The 18,069-nt window shown below is 39.1% G+C and overlaps 1 protein-coding gene across 3 annotated transcripts in view; it reads left to right on the top strand.

The window, feature by feature from the left end:
- LOC102176015 (solute carrier family 25 member 40) overlaps positions 1-18,069 on the top strand; it is an 81,433-nt gene that overhangs the window by 40,333 nt on the left and 23,031 nt on the right. For all 3 annotated transcript variants that reach the window (XM_018047306.1, XM_005679058.3, XM_018047307.1), the window contains exons 2-5: positions 322-390; positions 1,708-1,828; positions 3,450-3,509; positions 5,271-5,377. In XM_018047306.1, the coding sequence (XP_017902795.1) occupies positions 1,732-1,828; positions 3,450-3,509; positions 5,271-5,377 (264 nt within the window). In that variant the 5' untranslated portion in view covers positions 322-390; positions 1,708-1,731. The remainder of the gene's footprint in view (positions 1-321; positions 391-1,707; positions 1,829-3,449; positions 3,510-5,270; positions 5,378-18,069) is intronic.

Below are 18,069 nucleotides of genomic sequence, written 5' to 3'. Positions count from 1 at the left end.
CAAAATCTGGTTGTTCAACTCCTGTTGATACTAAGATGGGTCAGTATGTTCAGGTTTAGAATTGTCTGCTTTTCAAGTAGAGTATATTTGCTGGGATAATATGAAGATTTTTGTGTGATAATACTTTTATAACTCTGATGATAATATTTCTGGAGTGCTCTTCATATTCTGCAAAGTACTTAATAAAATATTTCATAATAATAGTTAATAAATATTAGTTGATTTATGTTTTAAAGTTTTTTTATATACTCCTTTCCTTTAGGTTTGCTATCCGTTTCCTGTGTGAAAAGATAAGACAGTTTCTTTCTTTTTTCACTACAGATTTTCAGATACTGATGTTACAAACAATAAAATATTGGAACATAGAGTTGAGGAAAAGACTTAAATCAGGTAGGTAAATAATAAAAGCCTAAAGAAACAATGGACGCATTCTTTTTTATAAAGGTTGTAATTGGGATAATTGACAGAATTGGAAAATGAACTTTAGAATACTGTCAGTATTGTTTCCTAAATTTGGTAATTGGACCTCAATTATATGAAAGTATTCTGAGGTGTTTAGGATGAAGGGGGTATGATATAGTATGCAGTCTACTTTCAAATGGGTCAGAAAAAGTAAATGATATGTAGTATGAGAGAGTGTTGGTGAATTTATGGGCTAACAGTAACTCATGTATTTCCATAGAAATATAAATTGGTCCAGTCTTTCTGGAAAGCACTGGTAATTTTTCTCAGGTTTTTAGTTTAGCCCAGCAATCTTACTTTTTCTCCTATAGTAATTGTAAAGACACTACAACAAGATGTATGTATAAAGATATTTATATGAGAGTTTATGAAATTAAAGAATTAATAAATTGGCAATAACCTGAATATCTAAGAGGCGAAATAAATATAATTGAATACCATGAAAGCATTAAAAATGATAATGTCAATCTGTATTCATTAATACATCTATCTTTTTAAGCATCAAAGTTGGCTACTAAAAGCTATGAATGGTGTTAATCTATTTTGTCTTTCAAAAAAGATGCATGTATAGATACTTGAATGTTTGTACATATTTGGTTAGATGTAATCTGCCTCCATATTTGCGTTTTTGTGTACATAGACCTTTGGAAAGATGATACTGTATGTTGCCCGTGGTTATTGTTTTAATAAGTTTCTAAGTGATTTTTATACTCTTGTGTTGAGTTTTTCAGAAAGAGTATATGTTGCTTTTCTCACTATCTTATTTCTAAAATAATGCTTTTTATGAAGGTTATGCTTTTGGTTTATTTTGTACTTTTGCAGCAGTGTTTGCAGTGCAATAAAAATAGTGCTATATTTGCTGATAACTCTACTAGATTCAAGTATCTGAGTGGTTCTTATGAGACCAAATTCTGATTTTGAGTCTTACTGGTCAACTGCTTTCATTCTGTTCCATGGCCAGAGTCTGTTTTCTTAATGCTCTATTGATTTGTCTTGCAAATGTGATGCTGCTCACATAGCTTAGCTGAAGTACATTACACTTTTGGAACATCCGAGAACATGTTCTATTAATGACAACCGTGTTGTGCCTTTGTGTATAGAACTTATGTGTATACTTCTGCTGGTCAAGATGTGCTTTGATAGTAATACTGGTTTTAGTTTTTATAGTTTATTTAACTTTTAGCAGTTAGTTTTGAGGGCATCTTCTGTTACATTTTTATTTTACATCTTGCTTTTCTTTAACAGATTTTGCTGTTGTTAGTTAAGGATATGGATCCTGAATCAGAGGGACCACCAATTACAACAGTGACGCCGCTTCAGCAAATGTTCGCCTCTTGCACTGGAGCTATACTAACATCACTGATGGGTACAGTAATGCTGGATGTAGATTATGTATCTGAATGAATTATTGATCCCACTTGAGTTTTACTCTGAAATACTGATGATATTATCATTCATGCTTCATCATGATAACAGGAAAGAGCCCTGGACAGAGAATCGAGAGATGAGCATTCTAGTCTTTGCTTTGCCGTTCTCAGGATGAATGTACTTTGGGATTGTCTTTATTCTCTTTGAACTTAATTTTCCCTCTCTAAATTTAGGGGCTTAGATCTGAAGTTCTTTGAGGTCTCTGTCAATATCAAACTTTTATGACTGTTATCCTTTTTAAAATAGTGAAAATATGGGGTTAAATATGAGCATGATGAAAAACATAGAAGGTGGATAACTTACAGTACCAACAAATTCAGATGATCATTTACTTTGCTTTTAGTGAATTGCTTAAATTTCTCTGGACTACATTTCTCTGTCTTTAAATGAATTTCTTATAGACACAGCCAAATGACACAGTAGGTGCCAGGTTAACATTTGAACAAGTTGGCTAGTTTATTTAAATAAGATAGTAGATGTTCGTTCTCAGTCGTGTCTGACTCTTTGTGATCCCATGGAGTGTAGTCCACCAGGCTTCTCTGTCGATGGAATTCTCCAGGCAGGAATATTGGAGTGGGTTGCCATTTTCTTTTCCATGGGATCTTCCTGAGCCTGGGGTTGAACCCAGGTCTCCTACATTGCAGGCAGATTCATTACTGTCTGAGCCACCAGGAAGCCCAAGATGGTTAGAACAAATGTAAACTAATTGCTTTAGAATATAGTATTTTACTTCAGACCATAATGCCCATTTTCCTTTGTTGCACTGTTCCCATATAGAGTAACACAATATGATAGCAAGAATGAGTTATGGCTAGCTTACTCAAATTTTCAATACCTGTGGTTTTTATTTGATACAGGTGAATTTAACAGAGGGAGACTTTAATATAGGGAGACTTATATTATTGGATTATTGATTACTTGTAATACATAGTTATCTTTAGATATTTAAGTGGTCTTTTGGAACATTCACTTTTATCTTAGATAACATTTTCTTACAAATACTAGTATTTTAGCTTTAATGTTAATGGAATTATAGCTGTAGAAATAGTATAAATGAGAGTTTGCTGCTGTTGCTGAGTTGCTTCAGTCGTCTCCGACTCTGCAACCCCATAGACGGCAGCCCACCAGGCTTCCCCGTCCCTGAGATTTTCCAGGCAAGAACACTGGAGTGGGTTGCCATTTCCTTCCCCAGTGAATGAAAGTGAAAAGTGAAAGTGAAGTTGCTCAGTCATGTCCGACTCTTAGCAACTCCATGGACTGTAGCCTACCAGGCTTCTCCATCCATGGGATCTTCCAGGCAAGAGTACTGGAGTGGGGTGCCATTGCCTTCTCCGAAATGAGAGTTTAGTACCTGTGAAAGAAGTAACTACATTTTCTCGTTGGTCCTCTTTAAACAAAATTCAAGTGCAAAAAATTAGAATGTTAACACTTAAAACCACTTTATGATAAATAGTTTTAACCATTATATAGGTATCATGTGGTGTATTTTCTTTGGACAAACATCTATGCTGCAAATTACAGATATCACTTGTTAATTGAAATTTTATGTATCTTCATAGTGACACCCTTTGATGTTGTTAAAATTCGACTCCAAGCCCAAAACAACCCATTCCCCAAAGGTATGTGTTCAGCTTATCCTGAAAATGTTATGTTAGGTTTTTAAATGTCACTGCATTCATTTAAAAAAAAAAATTCTCTTTTTGCCAGTTTTTGAAAACTGATGCCTTTATCTTCATGCGGAAACATTTTCCTCATTTCTTAGTTATACCTGATGAAGTCTAGGCAGAAAACAAGTACAGTTGACCCTTGAAGAATGAGGAGGTTAATGTTGCCCACCATTGGTGTAGCTGAAAATCTGCCTATAATTTACAGTTGGTCCTCAGTGTCCATAATTCCTCTGTTTTTGTAGTTCCTCATCCTTGGATTCAGCCAACTGCAGATCGTGTAACACTGTGGTATTTACTATTGAAAACAATCTGTATAAGTAGACCCTCACAGTTAGACTCATGTTGTTCAAGAGTCAACAGGCTGTGTGTATATGTGTGCATATATGTAACACATGTAACACTTTGATGAACCTACTAGCAAATGAAGAGGACAATTTTGTATTTCAGTGTATGCCTTACAAGTAAGAACAGAATTTTACTTATAAGGGACCTTGAATCTAGCTTCCTACTTTAGTCCAAGAGCTGTGCCCATCCTACAGTATTCCTCCAATAGGCATCGAATTGTTGCTTGAATAGTAATAGGAAATTCAATATTTTATCAAGCAGCTTGGTTAATTGCTGGACATTAGAGCTTATGTGGACTTTGAGAAGACTAGTTATATGTTTTTATTAGATAGGCAAAATAACAATTCCTTGATCTGTATTTTGCGGTTTTTATAAAGATAATGTCATTTCAAATGTGTTTAAATAGCAGAAAACAGACTGTAAAAAAGCTCATATATAAATTCCACTCTGTTGAATGTGTATCAGGGAGACAGAATGAACGACAGGTATTCAGGTAGATGAAAGAATAGGTGGATTGTAGGAAAGGATGAAAAGCAGAGTAGTTTCCTGTATATTAAAGGTAGACCAGTGTATTATGAAACTGACAGAATTATATATGGTTAAGTGGGGAAGACAATTATGGGAGCAAGAATGAATCCAATAATGGGAAGGAATCATTATTAGAAAAAGTTGTAGTCAATTAGAAGGGAGCTGGCCAGTGTCTAGATTAACCAGTAAAAATACAGAGAAAGGGGCAAAGCATAGCTTTATTTGCATGGGTTGAGATTATGAAAAACATTTTTTCATAATCTACTTTTTTCAGTTGAGATGTAATTGATACAGAACATAGTGTTAGTTTTAGGAGTACAGTATAATTATTTCATGTATGTATATATTGAAAAATGATTACCACAGTAAGTTTAGCCAGCATCCATCACCTCATGTAGTTAATATGATTTTTTCCTTGTAATGAGCTCTTTTAAGATTCAGATATGCATTGTTTCCTAATGCATTTTGGTCAGAATTTCCCTTACATACCACAGAGTTCTGATCAGATAGAGAAAACGCACACCCATACTGTCTTTTCAAAAGAGGTTTTCCTCTTATCTTTCCTCTCCATTCCCTCAGATAACTGAAGAGAATTTTTTTCTGTGTACATTTTTTAACTATAGACCTGCACACAGAATCCAGTAACTTATTCAATTGCTTTTCACCACTGTGAGTTTAGAGCCCAGTGCTGTCATTAAACAAATCAGATTGTTTCATCCTAAAAGGTGAAGACAAAATTGTGTCTTGTTCATCCTTCTCCCGGTATTTTTATTTTGATCATCGGTAAAAATAATACACTTGTGTGAAATAATTGTTGACCATTGTAATCTTCTTTGTTAGGAAAATGTTTTCTATATAGTAACGGACTTATGGATCATCTGTGTGTCTGTGAAGAGGAAGGCAACAAAGCATGGTATAAGAAGCCAGGACGTTTCCAGGGAACATTGGTAAAGAGATTACATTATTTATAATCACAGCATGTTTTTTATTCTTACATTTATTCTTCTATATGAAAGATTCAGCAGTTGCAAGAGAGTAAAAAGTCCATCATGTAGTTAGCACACAGTTAAAACGTAGACATTGAAGCAGGAGAGGGGAAGGACTTTTTTTACTTTTAATTCTTTGTTAACTTTATGTTCATCTGTTTATGCTTTCTTATATATGGGGAAAAAAGGAGTAGACTTTTAAAATTTTGAAATGCTTGTAGATCATACATAATTTTAAGAAAAATATTCAGAGACAGACCCTGTGTATCCTCTCTCAGTTGCTAACATGTAACAGGATGAGTACAATATGACCATCAGGATGTTGACATTGATATAGTGAAGATACAGAACAATTCTATCACCCAGGGATCCTTCCTGTTTCCCTTCTGTAGTCACACCCACTTCTTAACTCCTACCAACCACTAGCCTGTTCTCCAGTTTACATAATTTTTGTCATCTTAAGAATGTTCTATAAATGGAATTGTAATAGGACATTTTGGGATTGGTACTTCTGACTTCTTTTAATTGTCTAAAGATTCATCAAGTTGTTTAATGTATCAAGTTTGCTCCTTTTTATTACTGCTCACTAGTATTACATGGTATGGATATACCATAGTTTGTTTCAAGTGGTTTCCAGTTTTTGACTCTGAATAAGACTGCTGCATACGTTCATTCACAGGTTTTGGTGTCAACGTACAAGAAAAAACTACTCGCTGTTTTTCTCTCTGAACACTCAGAATTCTTCTGAACAGATTAGTGGTATTTTTCCCCCTACCAAGCAGTCCTCTAGTTCAGACTGGTGGTGTTCTGCAGTTTAACTCAATTCTGACACCATCTACCTGGAGTTAGTTGTCAGCTCCCACGGGACTGTTCCATTTCAGACGCCACTCTCAAGGCCAGGTTGTCACCCATGCTTCTGACTGACCGGCTGCAAGTCAAAAGACAGAAGTCCCCACGATCCTTTCCTTGGGTTCAGTAATTTGCTAGAACAGCTTGCAGAACTCAGGAAGGAAATTTACTTAAGAGATTACTAGTTTATTATGAAGGGACACAACTCAGGAAGAGCTAGATAGAAGAGGTGCACAGGGCAGGACTTAGGGGAGGCATGGAGCTTCTGCGTCCTCTCCAGGCCTGTCACTCTCCCAGCACCTCCCTATGCTCACCAGCTGGGAAGCCTCCAAATGCCTTTCTTCAGAGATTTTAATGGAGGCAGCATTCCTTGCTGTTCAGTCACTCAGTCGTGTCTGACTTTGCAACCCCATGTACTGTAGGATACCAGGCTCCCCTGTCCTTCCCCATCTCCCTGAGTTTGCTCAAACTCATGTCCTTTGAGTCGATGATGCCATCCAGCTATCTAATCCTCTATTGCCACCTTCTCTTGCCTTCAATCTTTTCCAGCATCATGGTCTTTTCCAGTGAGTTGGCTCCTTGCATCAGGTGGCTGAACTATTAGAGCTTCAGCGTCAGTCCTTTCAATGAATATTGAGGTGACTTCCTTTAGGATTGACTGGTTTGATCTCCTTGCTGTCCAAAGGACTCTCAAGAGTCTTCTCCAGCACCATAGCTTGAAAGCATCAATTCTTTGGCACTTAGGCTTCTCTATGGTCCAACTCTGACATCTGTAGATGACTATGGAAAAACTGTAGCTTTGACTATACTGACCTTTGTCAGCAAAGTGATATTTCTGCTTTTTAATATGCTGTCTGGGTTTGTCATAGCTTTTCTTCCAAGGAGCAAGCGTCTTTTAATTTCATGGCTGCAGTCACCATCTGCAGTGATTTTGGAGCCCAAAAAATAAAGGCTGTCACTTTTTCCACTGTTTCCCCATCTATTTGCCATGAAGTGATGGAACCAGATGCTGTGATGTTAGTTTTCTGAATGTTGAGTTTTAAGCCAACTTTTTCACTCTCCTCTTTCACTTTCATCAAGAGGCTCTTTAGTTCTTTGCTTTCTGTCATAAGGGTGGTGTCATCTACATATCTGAGGTTATTGATATTTCTCCTGCAATTTTGATTCCAGCTTGTGCTTCATCCAGGCTAACACTTCTCATGATGTAATCTGCATATAAGTTAAATAAGCAAGGTGACAATACACAGTGTGGACGTACTCCTTTCCCGATTTGGAACCAGTTTGTTGTTCCATGTCCGGTTCTAACTGTTGCTTCTTGACCTCCAGATTTCTCAGGAAGCAAGTCAGGTGGTGTGGTGTTCCCATCTCTTGAAGAATTTTCCACAGTTTTTTGTGATCCACACAGTAAAAGGCTTTGGCATACTCAAGAAAGCAGAAGTAGATATTTTTTTCAGAAATTCCCTTGCTTTTTCTATGATCCAAAGGATGTTGGCAATTTGATCTCTGCTTCCTCTGCCTATTTTAATCCAGCTTGTACATCTGGAAGTTCTTGGTTCACATACTGTTGAAGCCTAGCTTGAAGAATTTTGAGCATTACCTTGCTAGCATGTAAAATGAGCTCAGTTGTGTGGTAGTTGGAACATTCTTTGGCATTGTTCTTTAATGGGATTGGAATGAAAACTGACCTTTTGCAGTCTTATGGCTACTGCTTAGTTTTCTCAATTTGCTGGCATATTGAATGCAACACTTGAACAGAATCATCTTTAAGGATTTGAAGTAGCTCAGCTGGAAATCCTTCACCTCCACTAGGTTTGTTTATAGTAATGCCTCCTAAGGCCCACTTGGCTTCACACTCCAGTGTCTGGCTCTAGGTGAGTGACCACACCATTGTGGTTATCCAGGTCATTAAGATGTTTTTTGTATAATTCTTCTGTGTATTCTTGCCACCTCTTCTTCATATCTTCTGCTTCTGTTAAATTCATACCGTTTTTATACCTTTGCTCTATGTCAGTTAGGACATTATAGGAATTTTGGAGCTGTGTGCCAGGATCCATGGATTAAGACCAAAATGTATATATTTTCTTAATTATAATATCATGGTAAGTTTTCATTTCTCTGGAGTAAATATCCATGGGTTTCTGGGTCATATGGTAGTTGCCTGTTCATGGTTTAAGAAACTGCCAACCTGTTTGCTAGACTGATAGTATCATTTTACATTCCTAGTGGCAGTGTATGACTGTTCTAACTTCTCCACATCCTCACTAGCATTTGGTGTTGTTACTATTTTCATTTCAGCAGTTCTGATAAGTGTGTAGTAATACCTTATTGTGGTTTTAATTTACATTTTCTGTAGTGGCTACTGACGTTGAAAATCTGTTCATATGTTTATTAGCCATCAGTTTATCCTTTTCAGTGAAATGACTCTTCATATTTTCTAATTGAACTCTTCATTTTCTAATTGAACTGTTTATATTTTTACTGTTAAGTTTTGAGTACTCCTTGTATTATCTAGATACTAGTCCTTTGTTGAATATGTAGTTACTAAATTACCAAATATTTTTTCCCACTCTCTACCTTCCCCCTTTATCCTCGTAAGCAAAGTCTTTCATGGAGTAAAAGTTTTTAATTTTGATGAAGTCCAGTTAGTTTTTACTTTATAGATCATGGTTTTGGTGTCAAATCTAAGAACTCTTTATTTACTCTTAGATCTGAAGATTTTCTCCTATTTTTAAAGTCCTTGATCCATTTTGAGTCATTCTTATATAATCTATAGATTTGAGGTTGAAGTTTGTTCTTTTTTGTTTATTTTACCCTATGGTTGTCCAATTGCGTTTGTTCAAAAGGTATCGTTCCTCCATTAAGATGCTTTTGCACTTTGTCAGAAATCATTTGGGCATATTGTGTGAATCTATTTATAGGTTGTTTATCCTGTAACATTTATCTATTACCTATATCAGTACCACACAGTCTTAATTGGTGTAGCTGTGGAGTAAATCCTGAAATCAGTAGATTCCTTCTGCTTTATCCTTATTTTTCTGTTTGGAAGTTGTTTTAGCTATTTCTAGAGTTCCTTTGTCTTTCCATATAAAGTGTTTTGGAAGTTTGACGCTTGTTTTTGTGGGTGCTGGGTCTTTGTTGCTCACGAGGGCTTTCTCTGGTTGCAGCGAGCCTGTCCGGGGGCTGCTTTGTAGTTGTGGTGCTCAGGTGTCTCATTGCCATGACTTCTCTTGGTGTGGTGCTCTAGTTTACTGCCTGTGCTTTCTTCTGTAAGCTTTTTGGTTTCATGTCTTAGATATAAGCCTATTTTTGTACGTGGTATGAGAGAGTAGTCCAATTTGATCCTTCTACATGTAGCTGTCCAGTTTTCCCAACACTGTTTATTGAAGGGGCAGTCTTGCCCACACAGTGTATTCTTGCCCCTTTTATCATAGATTAATTGCTTATATAGTTGTGGGTTCATTTCTGAGCTCTCTGTTCTGTTCTGTTGATCTGTGTCTGTTTCCTGCCAGTACCATATTGTTGTGATTCAGTTAGTCAGTTCAGTCTCTCAGTCGTGTCCAGCTCTTTGCCACCCCACGGACTGCAGCATGCCAGGCTTCCCTGTCCATCACCTACTCCTGGAGCTTGCTCAAACTTAAGTCCATCGAGTTGGTGATGCCATTCAGCCATCTCATCCTCTGTAATCCCCTTCTCCTCTGGCTTTCAATCTTTCCCACCATCAGTCTTTTCCAATGAGCCAGTTCTTTGCATCACATGGCCAAAGTATTGGATTATAATTGCTTTACAATGTTGTGTAGTTTCTTCTGTACAATAAAGTGAATCAGCTATATGTGTACCTATATCCTAACCCTCCTGGGCTTCCCTCCTCCTCACCTCTTTCCCACCCATTTAGGTCATCACAGAGCTCAGCTTCCTGTGGTTTATAGCAGGTTCCTGCTAGCTATCCATTGTACACATTTGTTGTTGATGTTCAGTCGCTCAGTTGTATCTGACTCTTTTCAACCCCCTGGACTGCAGCACACCAGGCTTCCTTGTCCTTCACCATCTCCGGGAGCTTGCTCAAATTCATATCCATTGAGTCGGTGATGCCATCCAACCATCTCATCCTCTCTTGTCCCCTTCTCCTTCTGCCTTCAATCTTTCCCAGAGTCAGGGTCTGTTCCAGTGAGTCAGTTCTTTGCATCAGGTGGTCAAAGTGTTGGAGCTTCAGCTTCAGTCCTTCCAGTGAATATTCAGGATTGATTTCCTTTAGGATGGACTGGATTGACCTCCTTGCAGTCCAAGAGACTCTCAAGAGTCTTCTCCAACACCACAGTTCAAAAGCATCAATTCTTCGGCACTCAGCTTTCTTTATGATCCAGTTATCACATCCATAGACAACTACTGAAAAACCATAGCTTTGACTATATGGACATTGGTTGGCAAAGTAATGTCTCTGCTTTTTAATATGCTATCTAGATTGGTCATGACTTTTCTTCCAAGGAGCATCTTTTCATTTCATGGCTGCAGTTACCATCTGCAGCGGTTTTGGAACCCAAGAAACTAAAGTCTCACTGTTTCCACTGTTGCCCCATCTGTTTGCTATGAAGTGATGGGACCAGATGCCATGATCTTAGTCTTTTGAAAGTTGAGTTTTAAGCCAACTTTTTCACTCTCCTCTTTCACTTTAGTGGCTCTTTAGTTCCTCTTTGCTTTCTGCCACAAGGATAGTGTCATCCACATTTCTGAAGTTACGGATATTTCTCCTGGCAATCTTGATTCCGGGTTGTGCTTCATCCAGCCTGGCATTGCTCATGATGTACTCTGAATATAAGTTAAATAAGCAGGGTGATGATATGCAGACTTAATGTACTCCTTTCCCAATTTTGAACAAGTCCATTGTTCCATGTCCAATTCTAACTGTTGCTTCTTGACCTGCATACAGATTTCTCAGGAGGCAGTTGAGGTGGTCTGGTATTCCCATCTCTTTAAGAATTTTCCAGAGTTTGTTGTGATCTACACAGTCAGTGGATGAGATGATTGGATGGCATCACTGACTCAATGGACGTGGGTTTGAGTAAACTCTGGGAGTTGGTGATGGACAGGGAGGCCTGGCGTGCTGCGGTCCGTGGGGCTGCAAAGAGTGAGACGTGACTGAGCGACTGAACTGAAGTGAACACAGTCAAAGGGTTTAGCGTAGTCACTGAAGCAGAAGTAGATGTTTTTCTGGAATTTCTCTTGCTTTTTTTAACACTTGCCAGTAGTTGTTGGCAATTTGATCTCTGCTTCCTCTTCCTTTTCTAAAACCAGCTTGAACATCTAGAAGTTCACGGTTCACATATTGCTGAAGCCTGGCTTGGAGAATTTTGAGCATTACTTTACTAGCATGTGAGATGAGTGCAATTGTGTGGTAGTTTGAGCATTCTTTGGCATTGCCTTTCTTTGGGATTGGAATGAAAACTGACTTTTCCAGTCCTGTGGCCACTGCTTTGTTTTCCAAATTTGCTGGCATATTGAGTGCAGCACTTTCATAGCATCATCTTTTAGGATTTGAAATAGCTCAACTGGAATTCCATCACCTCCACTAGCTTTGTTCATAGCAATGCTTCCTAAGGCCCACTTGATTTCACATTCCAGGATGTCTGGCTCTAGGTGAGTGATCACACTGTCGTGGTTATCTGGGTTATTAAAATCTTTTTTGTATAGTTCTTCTGTGTATTCTTTCCACCTCTTCTTAATCTCTTCTGCTTCTTTTAGGTCCATACTGTTTTGGTCCTTTATTGTGCCCATCTTTGCATGAAATATTTCCTTGATATTTCTAATTTTCTTGGAAGGGATCTCTAGTCTTTCCCATTCTATTGTTTTCCTCTATTTCTTTGCACTGATCACTTAGGAAGGCTCTTTTATCTCTCCTTGCTCTTTGGAACTCTGCATTCACATGGGTATATCTTTCCTTTTCTCCTTTGCCTTTAGCTTCTGTTCTTTTCTCAGCTATTGGTAAGGCCTCCTCAGACAACCATTTTGCCTTTTGCATTCTTTTTCTTGGGGATGATTTTGCTTACCACCTCCTATACAGTGTTACAACCTCCATCCATAGTTCTTCAGGTACTCTTATCAGATCTAATCCCTTGAATTTATCTGTCACTTCTACTGTATAATCATAATGAATTTGATTTATGTCATTTCTGAATAGTCTAGTGGTTTCCCCGGCTTTCTTCAATTTAAGTCTGTCTTTTGCAATAAGGTATTCATGATCTGAGCCACAATCAGCTCCCAGTCTTGTTTTTGCTGACTGTATAGAGCTTCTCCATCTTTGGCAGCAAAGAATATAATCAATCTGATTTCGGTAATGACCATCTGGTGATGTCCATGTGTAGAGTAGTCTCTTATGTTGTTGGAAGTGAGTGTTTGCTATGACCAGTGTGTTCTCTTGGCAAAACTCTGTTAGCCTTTGCCCTGCTTCATTTTGTACTCCAAGGCCAAACTTGGCTGTTACCCCAGGTACCTCTTAACTAACTACTTTTTCATTCCAGTCCCCTTTGATGAAAAGGACATCTTTTTTTGGTGTTAGTTCTAGAAGGCCTTGTGGGTGTTCACAGAACTATTTAACCTCAGCTTCTTTGGCATTGGTCGTTGGGGTATAGACTTGGATCACTGTGATATTGAATGCTTTGCCTTGGAAACAAAACGAGATCAATCTGTCGTTTTTGAGATTGCACCCAAGTACTTCATTTCAGAGTGTTTTTTTGAGTGTGAGGGCTATTCCATTTCTTCTAAGGGATTCTTGCCCACAGCAGTAGGTATAATGGTCATCTGAATTAAATTTGTCTATTCCAGTCCATTTTAGTTCACTGATTCCTAACATGTCAGTGTTCACTCTTGCCATCTTCTGTTTGACCACTTCCAATTTACCTTGATTCATGGACCTAACCCTTCAGGTTCCTATGCAGTATTGTTCTTTACAGCATCAGACTTCACCTCCATCACCAGTCACATCCGCAACTGGGCATTGTTTTTGCTCTGCCTCTGCCTCTTCGTTCTTTCTGGAGCTATTTCCCCACTCTTCTTCAGTCACAACTGGGCACCTACCAACCTGGGGAGTTCATCTTTCAGTGTCATATCTTTTTGCCTTTTCATGCTGTTCATGGGGTTCTGAAGGCAAGAATATTTAAGTGGTTTGCCATTCTCTTCCCCAGTGGACCATGTTTTGCCAGAACTCTCCACCATGACCCGTCCGTCTTGGGTGGTCTTACATGGCATGGCTCATAGTATCATTGAGTTAGAGAAGGCTGTGATCCATGTGATCAGTTTGGTTAGTGTTCTGTGATTGTGGTTTTCAGTCTGTCTGCCCTCTGATGGTTAAAGGTAAGAAGCTTGTGGAAGGTTTCTGATGGGAAGGACTGGCTGTGGGTGAATCTGGATCTTGCTGTGATGGGTGGGTCAGCAAATCTTTAATCCAATTTTCTGCTGATGGGTGGGACTGTGTTCCCTCCCTTTCAGTGCCATGACCCCACAGCAGGTCATTGTTGATCCATGCCTCTGCTGGACACTCTGGGATGCTCCTAGGCAAGTTTGGCTCACTCTCTTATGGGGTTATTGCTCCTTTCTCCTGGGTCCTGGTGTGCACAAGTTTTTGTTGTACCCTCCAAGAGTCTGGTCCCCAGTCCTGTGGAAGTTCTGTAATCAAATCCCACTGGCCTTCAAAGTCAAGTTCCCTGGGGATTCTCAGTCCCTTTGCTGGATCTCCAGGTTGAGAAATCTGCTTTGGGCCTTAGAACTTTTGCAACAGTGCGAGAACTTCTTTGCTATAACTGTTCTCCAGTTTGTGGGTCATCTGCTCAGTGGCTGTATCATTGGGCTAATGGCAGCCTCCTCCAAGAGGCCTTAGGCCACATGCTGTGCCTCCCAGGTCTGCTGCAGCCAGAGCCCCTGTTCCCCCAATAGGCCACTGTTGACCCATGCCTCTGCAGGAGACACTCAAACACTCAAAGGCAGGCGTGGCTCAGTCTCCTGTGGGGTCTCTGGGTCCTGATGTACACAAGGTTTTGTTTGAGCCCTCCGAGAGTCTCTGGTGAGTATAGGGATTGATTCTAAATGTGATTTCTCCCCTCCTCCCATCTGGCTAAGATCAAGTGGTGGCTCAGACGGAAAGCGTCTGTCTACAATGTGGGAGACCTGGGTTTGATCCCTGGAAAAGGAAATGGCAACCCACTCCAGTACTCTTGCCTAGAAAATCCCATGGACGGAGGAGCCTAGTGTCCATGGCGTTGCAAAGAGTTGGACACGACTAAGCGACTTCACTTCACCATCTGGTTGGGGCTTCTCCTTTACCCTTGGATGTGGGGTATCATTTTTTGGTGGGATCCAATATTCTCCTTTCAGTGGTTGCTCAGCAGCTAGTTGGAATTTTGGAGTTCTCGCAGAAGATGAGTGCATGTCCTTCAACTCTGCCACCTTAGAGGTCTGTTTTGATGCCTGCAGTTTTATAATGTGGTTTGGAATCAGCGATAATGATAACCTCTAGTTTTGTTTTTCTTTCTCAAGATTGTTTTGGCAATGCAGGATCTTTTGTGTTTCCATACAAATTTTAGAATATATTTGTTCTAGTTCAGTAAAAAATGCCATTGTCATTTTGATAGGAATTGTATTGAATCTATAGATTGCCTTGTGTAGTATAGTCATTTTAACATTATTCTTCCAATCAAAAAACATCTGTTTGAGTAACCCTCAATTTCTAGTCTTATAATTTTCTGATTATAATAATTCAGTATTATTATAATTATAACTTATAATAATTCAGTATTAATATTTTACCACCTTGTTTAGTTAGATTTATTCCTAGGTATTTCATTCCTTCTGATATGATTGTGAATGGGATAATTTCTGTAGTTTTCCTTGTTGATAGTTTTTAGTGTTTAGAAATGCAGTGGATTTCTGTATATTAATTTAGCATCTTGCAACTTTATTGAACTCATGAGGAGCTCTAGTAGTTTTCTGCTGGCATCTTCAGGATTTACTGCGTTTAATATCATGTCATCTGTAAATGGTGACAGTTTTACTTCCTCCTTTCCAATTTGGATTTCTTGTATTTTTTTCTTCTCTTCTGTGGCTAGGACTTTGAAAACTATGTTGAATAAACCATGTTGAATGATGCGAGTAGGTGTATCCTTGTCTTGTTCCTGATCTTAGCAGAGATGCTTTCAACTTTGCACTGTTGACTGTGATGTTAGCTGTGGGCTTGTTGTCTATGGCTTACAGTGTGTTGAGGTATGTTCCCTCTGTAACCATACACCCACTTTGTTGAGGGTTTTTATCATGAAAGAATGTTGAATTGTGTAAAAAGCTTTTTCTGCACCTATTGAGATGATCATATGCATTTATTTTTAGCTGAATTATTTTATTTTATGTATTTATTTATTTGTAAACTTGGGTCTTCGTTGCTATGCAGGCTCTTTTGTTTTCCATCTAGTTGCAGGGAGTGGTGGCTACTCTGTAGTTGGTGGTGTGCGGGCTTCTCATTTCGGGGGCTGCTCTTGTGGAGCACAGGCTCTAGGTGGCACAGGCTTCAGGAGTTGTGGCTCATGGGTCAGTAGTGGTGGCTCTTGGGCTCTAGAGCACAGGCTTAATAGACCTTGGCATGTGGGAGCTTCCTGATCAGGGATCACACTCGTGTTTTCCCGCATTGGCAGGCAGATTTTTTACCACTGAGCCACCAGGGAAGTCCTCATCGTATGGTTTAATTCTTCAGTCTGTTAATATGGTGTGCCATTGATTGATTTATTGATACTGAATTGTTCTTTCATCCCTGGGATAAATCTCACTTGATCCTGGTGTGTGACCCCTTTGATCATTGTTTATCTTATTATTAAATTTGGTTTGCTAAGATTTTGTTGAGGATTTTTGCATATGTGTCATCAGTGATGCTGGCCTGCCACTTTCTTTTTGTGTGTGACATCTTTGCCTGCTTTTGGTATCAGGGTGATGCTGGCCTCATAGAATGAGTTTGGAAGTTTTTCTTCCTGTACAGTTTTTTGGAATAGTTTCAGAAGGATGGGCATTAACTCTTCTCCAAGTATTTGTTAGAATTCACCTGTGAAGCCATCTGGTCATGGACTTTTGTCTATTGGAAGTTGTTAAATTACTGATTTAATTTCATTTCTGGTAATTCATTTATTCATATTTTATATTTCTTTCTGGTTTAGGAATTTTTCCATTTTTTCCCTGGTCATCCATTTTACTGGCATATAGTCATTAATCTGTTATGATCCTTTGTATTTCCGTGGTATCAGTTGTGAAATTCCATTTTGATATATAGGTTTTTGTGTATATATTCCTTTGCTGAGCTGTTCTAATGTTTCATTTGTTTCAGACATCTTGTAAGTGATCAGTCAGTGATTTCTGTATTGATTGCTCTAGAACCTTTGTCAGATAATCCTGTCAGTCTTACTTTTGGTGTCTGTTTATTGTCTCCTTTCATTCAGTTTGACATCTTCCTTCTTGTTTATTTATTTATTGTCTGCACCCAGTGGTTTGCAGGATCTTAGTTCCCCAACCGGGGATCGAACCTGGCACCCTGGCAATGAGAGTGCCAGTTTCTAACCACTGGACCACCAGGGAATTTCCTCTTCCTGCTTCTTAAAATGACAAGTGATTTTTTTAAAAAAAAAATTGGAACCAGGAAATTTTGAGTATTATGAGGCTCTGAATCTCATTTAAATATGCCAGTTGGCCCTTTTGACACTGTCGGCTCAGAGGAAGAGGGCGCCACCTTGTTATTAGGCTGGTAGAGCTGGAAGTCCGTCTTCCTTCCATGTCAGCCTCCACTGACACACAGAGTGGGAGTCGGGGGCTTTCACTGTGGGACGATGTGGTCTGAGTGTTTGTGTTCCCTCCAGAATTCATTGTTGAAATCCTAATGCCTGATGCAGTCGTTTTAGGACGTGGAGCCTTTGGGAGTTGATTAGGTCATGAGGGCAGAGACCTCATGCATGAGATTAACGCCCTTAGAAGAGAGACTGCAGAGCTTCCTCGCCCCTCTGCCTTGTGATGACACAATGAGAAGTGTGAAATCCAGAACAGGGCCCTCATTTGACCTTAGTAGAACCTGGATCTTGGACTTCTGGCTTTGAGAACTGAGAAATAAATTAATGATGTTCCTAAGCTACCCACTCTGTCATGTTCTGTTACAGCAGCCTTAACAGACTAAGACAGTGGGAGTGGAATTTCTGACTCCCCTGGTGATTTCTGTTGCCTCTGGTGAAGCGGCCTTATTACTGTCGGGTCTCCACTACTAGTCCTCTGATACTACTGATATTCGTCACTGTTACTGAAAATCCCCAGTCTGATAATTTTAAAATCTCTGCCACTCACCTAGAGCCAGACATCCTGGAATGTGAAGTCAAGTGGGCCTGAGGAAGCATCGCTATGAACAAAGCTAGTGGAGGTGATGGAATTCCAGTTGAGCTATTTCAAATCTTGAAAGATGATGTTGTGAAAGTGCTATACTCAATATGCCAGCAAATTTGGAAAACTCAGCAGTGGCCACAGGACTGGAAAAGATCAGTTTTCATTCCAATCCCAAAGAAAAGCAATGCCAAAGAATGCTCAAACTACCACACAGTTGTACTCATCTCACATGCTAGTAAAGTAATGCTCAAAATTCTGCAAGCCAGGCTTCAGCAGTACATGAACCGTGAACTTCCAGATGTTCAAGCTGGTTTTAGAAAAGGCAGAGGAACCAGAGATCAAATTGCCAACATCTGCTGAATCATCAAAAAAGCAAGAGAGTTCCAGAAAAACGTCTATTTCTGCTTTACTGAGTATGC

Source organism: Capra hircus, chromosome 4 (genome assembly GCF_001704415.2).
Source record: "Capra hircus breed San Clemente chromosome 4, ASM170441v1, whole genome shotgun sequence".
Taxonomy (NCBI): domain Eukaryota; kingdom Metazoa; phylum Chordata; class Mammalia; order Artiodactyla; family Bovidae; genus Capra; species Capra hircus.
The sequence above is the reverse complement of the archived record's forward strand: the minus strand, read 5'-3'. Positions and strand labels throughout refer to the sequence as shown.